At 42.6% G+C, this 4,501-nt stretch overlaps 1 protein-coding gene across 1 annotated transcript; it reads left to right on the forward strand.

The window, feature by feature from the left end:
- Nucleotides 1-1,654: 1,654 nt before the first annotated feature.
- On the forward strand, nt 1,655-3,198 carry gsx2 (GS homeobox 2). Its single transcript, XM_023271846.3, has 2 exons — nt 1,655-2,168; nt 2,399-3,198. The coding sequence occupies exons 1-2, from the start codon at nt 1,793-1,795 to the stop codon at nt 2,737-2,739; spliced, it is 717 nt and encodes a 238-aa protein (XP_023127614.1). The 5' UTR covers nt 1,655-1,792; the 3' UTR covers nt 2,740-3,198.
- The last annotated feature ends 1,303 nt before the right edge of the window (nt 3,199-4,501 follow it).

Genomic DNA, 4,501 nt, shown 5'->3' on the forward strand with positions numbered 1-4,501 from the left:
CAGAATAAAAGGAATCAAAGGATTTTTTCCCTTAAATGGACTAATTTTCTCCTTGAATTATGAAAGTAATGGCTAGGTAACAGCCTGTGCTCAGTACCCGACGGCTTAATGCTTCCTAAATCCTTCCACGTGGCTCCACTAGTCCTGGCAATTAGGCCTCATTATAGCCTCATAAAGGATCTCATTTGTGGGATTACTTAATAGACAATGAAATTTTATCGTGCAGAATTATGGAAAAATAATATTAGACCTCGCATGGTGTGATGAGGGCGCGCGCCACGCATCATTCCGCTTGGTTTGCTGCCTCTCTCTACCCTCCTCTCTCTCTCGCTGAGGTTTTTAGACGGTTATCTGTACCATAACAACTGTGCGTCTTCCTTGTCAGAGACTGGATTCACTTTATTATAGCAATTACTGTCCGTGTGACAGACATGGCTGCTTTTCTAAGCTCCATCTTTACCCTGGTTGGATTTTAAAGAGTTTCTAATTCTTTCAAAGAGTGCCTCCAAACTCACACTTCAGTAGCTGCATGTTGGATTGAAGCATTCGGTGCGTAATTTGGATTAATATGGATGATTTGTAGAAAAAGGAGCAAAATATGTTAAAGAATCTGCATCAGACTCGTTCCACTTGTGTTTGTGAGGGTTTGTTTCACCTCCTGGGGTCAGAGGAGAAACTAACACGTTGTGTTGGAGCTGGACCGTCTGTGCCATAAACCTACTGCCGGCTCGCCCCTCTGAAGGTCCGAGGCGTTACTTGGCAGATGAAAGAAGAAGCTAAACCTGCCCGGTGACCCGCCCGGGGGATCAAACTCGCTAATTATTGTCACAAGATGAGGGATTAGCGCATTTCTGAAATAGCTGCCTGTTTACCCCCGCACAGACCAGCCATTATAAACACTTTCTAATTGAATCCTAATCGCTGTCAAATAACCGCAGCCCCAGACTCGCCATCACTTCATAATTCTTTAATTGCTGGAAGTGAAACCTGGACCAACCGGATTCTGAGCGTGATTAGGCTGCAAGGCAATTAGTGTTTATGGTCGCGTGAACAATTCTTTAAATCGCATTTGGAGAAAATAAATCGACTATTGAATTTAAAAAGTAGGTCTGGATAAAATCCATCATATCCTTTACATGATTTTTACGCAGTAATTTAAAAGAATAATCGGAGGTTAAATTTCGGAGAAAAAAATCTTACGATCAGATTGCATTTATTAAATTGTTCCTTTAAAAAAATGTATATTTATAGAGTGTTGCTCGGTGGTCCATGTTATGTAACACCATACATTTCCAAATTACACGTTACAAATGTGCCATTTGACCTATGAATCAAATTCCCATAAATCAAATCATCCAAAATGCAGTATTACCATCTGTAAAATATGTATTTGTTGAAGCTATATTAAGACACCGTTTGAAAATGATGTCTTGGTTACTAAACACTAAGTGCTAAATGTCACTGCACAGCTTTCTAGACATTTCTGATAGAGAAAATATTAAAATGAGTGGTTGCTATAATTTAGCATTCCAGATTTTCCTAAATTCGGTACAAAAAGAGTAAATCTGCAAGTTGTGATTGGAAGCCCAGAGAGACATCACGTGGTTTGGGTCACTGACAGTATAAACCCTTGGAGCCGGGTGCGCACGTGGGTGACGCGGCAGGGCCAACCCTCTTCGGGGTCCCTTTTGTTGAACCATCAAACATAAGCACCTTTGGAGATCCCGAGGGGTTCAGATGAGAAACAGCTATCATCTTGCGCACGGAGCGATCACTTATTAGCGGCCAAGCCATGTCGAGGTCTTTTTACGTCGACTCTTTAATCATCAAGGATACGGTGCGACCTGGACCGGCTGAGCATCCGGGACAAGACTTCCTTATACCCATCAGCATGCACTCCCCGAGCGTGATGACGGTCACGGCTCCGGTGTGCCCGTCCAGGAAAAATGGGACTTTTTGCGTTTGCCCGCTGTGCGTAACGTCCCACATCCACTCTTCCCGCAGCGGCATTCCCATGCTGAAGAGTCAGTTTCCAGGAGCGGAGACGCAGTACTGTCAGAGAATAGCGCACCAGCAGTCTCCCGCACTCGCGCACCCTGGACATACACCTGTCTGCACGCCCACCTTCAGCGTTACAGATCCCAGGAGATACCACTGTCTTTCTATTGGTAAGCACCTGTTAGCTACAGACACAAATTCATCCGCTATCTGGCACCTGTTTGATTGCTCTTAACACAGTTCATGTTACACTTTAATCACTGTTACGCAATCCATCGCTTTTTACGCACGATGATTTACGCGCGATATTTTGCGTAACTTGTCTTTGATTGAGCTGAAACTGACAGAGATAGTACACAATTAAAACGCCTGACATAAAAATGTTTCTTTCCTCCAACAGGCGCCTCTGAGAACAGCCACATACAGAATGGCAAGAGGATGCGCACGGCGTTCACAAGCACGCAACTCCTGGAACTTGAAAGGGAGTTTTCCACGAACATGTATCTTTCTAGACTCAGAAGAATCGAAATCGCCACGTATCTGAACCTGTCAGAGAAACAGGTGAAAATCTGGTTTCAGAACCGAAGAGTGAAGCACAAGAAGGAGGGCAAAGCCACGCAAAGGAGCGCACACAGCGGTTGCAAGTGCGCAACCGGCCACACAGACTATTCAAGGTCAGAGGACGAGGAGTCTCTGTCTCCGGCCTCTGCTTCGGAAGAGAAAGAGGTGTCACCCATCTGAGTCCCCCAAGCCCCGCTGCTGGCAACTTACTCTGCCCTGGTGCAGTTATGCCCTGGTGCAGTTATGAGTCAGTGCATCGTGCAACCTCTGAGCCAAAAAACTCCTGCATGAAGTCTGACAAGAAGTGTTTAAAATATTAATTCATGTTCATCCTGCTGTTGAAAAAAAAAGTGAATAGATGTTCGTGAAATATTTGGAAACATGACCGCTGGCTGTCTGTAACTGACTGTTATTTAGATCCTCTTGGGTTTCTCGTCTACATGCACAGGTCTTTTTAATTACCCACCATGTTAAATATTTTCCAGCATTGCCGGATTTCCCATTGCTGTCAGTGAGGTTATGTGGTGTAAACAAAGCCCCTAGAAAAACGGTATAGGTGTAAACTTGGAAACCTGTACGCAACGATTTGTAAACTATGTAAATCTGTATTTATTGTAATAAACATGACGAGCTGACCTAAGAAAATCTCAGTGTATTGACTCACTAGATTAAAGAGTTTTTATTTGTGACATGCTCATACAGTATGTGCAGTATAATGCAGGGTGACTGTTTCTCAAGGCTGTGCAAAAACAAGACATTACAAAGAACAAACTATTTTTAAAAAGTGATCATTAATTGAACATTAAATTTAAATACAAATGCGTTTTTGCATCAGTGGAAGTTTAGCCAAAATGGGACACAGAAATAAAATTTATTTCCTTCATTATTGCTTTAAAAATCAGAGAAACACGTTGCATCGTAATAATAATTTTGTTTATATAATTCTGTATTATAATTGAAGGAAGCATTGGCTCTATAGCTGCAGTGATTATTTAATTTCCTCATAATGCAATCAAGTAAAACACCAACACGAACTCCATCTTTAAAAAATCACAAGATTTAATTGAGTTTCCTATTTTCTGGCCACTTCATAAAAGCACATCTAAGTCGAAAAACTGTTTTATTATAGAATTTTGCACCAAAACCTTTCCAAACTGTTCTATCCTGGCTGCTATTATTATTATTATTATTATTATTATTATTATTTATGTGTCACTACCACGTTGTTGGTGTTATGTTGGTACACTCCAATTTCCATTGCGCATATTTTTATTTAGAAACATTCTGCAGCGGTGCTCAATTTACATGATCTGAGCTGCCTGAATTCAAAATGGACGGCAGTGAGCTTTATGAAAGTGTAGCCGTAATTTCTCCTTAGATCCGACCACAAAAGGGTACCCGATAACGCCCCCGGGGAGCAGCCAATAGTCCATTAATGTTCGCTTTTGAAAAGATTCTGGTCGTCCAAAGCGAGTTTAATTGCGTTTTCGGTCCCACGTCGGTTGATTATGCTGCAATTGCTTGAAACCACAGAACAAGGATATATAGAAGTGGGCAAAGGCTTTGACAGGTTAGATTGTCCTGCCTTGGGACTCGCATTTAGCCCGAGACCCCCCGACGGCTGTGTGCTCAGAGAGCTTTGAGGGACAGCTACAGGGTTCCTCCGAGCGACACAGAACGATTTAGTCACTGTTTCATTAGGCACTATTTGAACCTTTCAACTTATGGTGAATTAAAGGGGGCATGCTCAAAATGGAAAGGACTCTGAGGAGGGATTACGTGGGAGGGGCCACTGGAAATTAGCTGACGCCTAATTTAACTCGTTTCTGTCAGAGTTTGGGATACATTCCTAATTGAGAGGGGAAGCAGGTGAAGTTTTGGTCCCACGCAGGCCTATTCAGAGCAGGAATAAATGGTCCCCTTTCACAACTCGCTGGTGATC

The sequence above is a fragment of the Amphiprion ocellaris genome, chromosome 2, assembly GCF_022539595.1.
Source record: "Amphiprion ocellaris isolate individual 3 ecotype Okinawa chromosome 2, ASM2253959v1, whole genome shotgun sequence".
Lineage (NCBI taxonomy): Eukaryota > Metazoa > Chordata > Actinopteri > Pomacentridae > Amphiprion > Amphiprion ocellaris.

Coding starts and splice junctions, on each gene's coding strand:
- gsx2 (XM_023271846.3), top strand. CDS start 1,793: ATGTCGAGGTCTTTTTACGTCGACTCTTTAATCATCAAGGATACGGTG. Junction 2,169..2,398: donor ATACCACTGTCTTTCTATTG/GTAAGCACCTGT, acceptor TTCCTCCAACAG/GCGCCTCTGAGAACAGCCAC.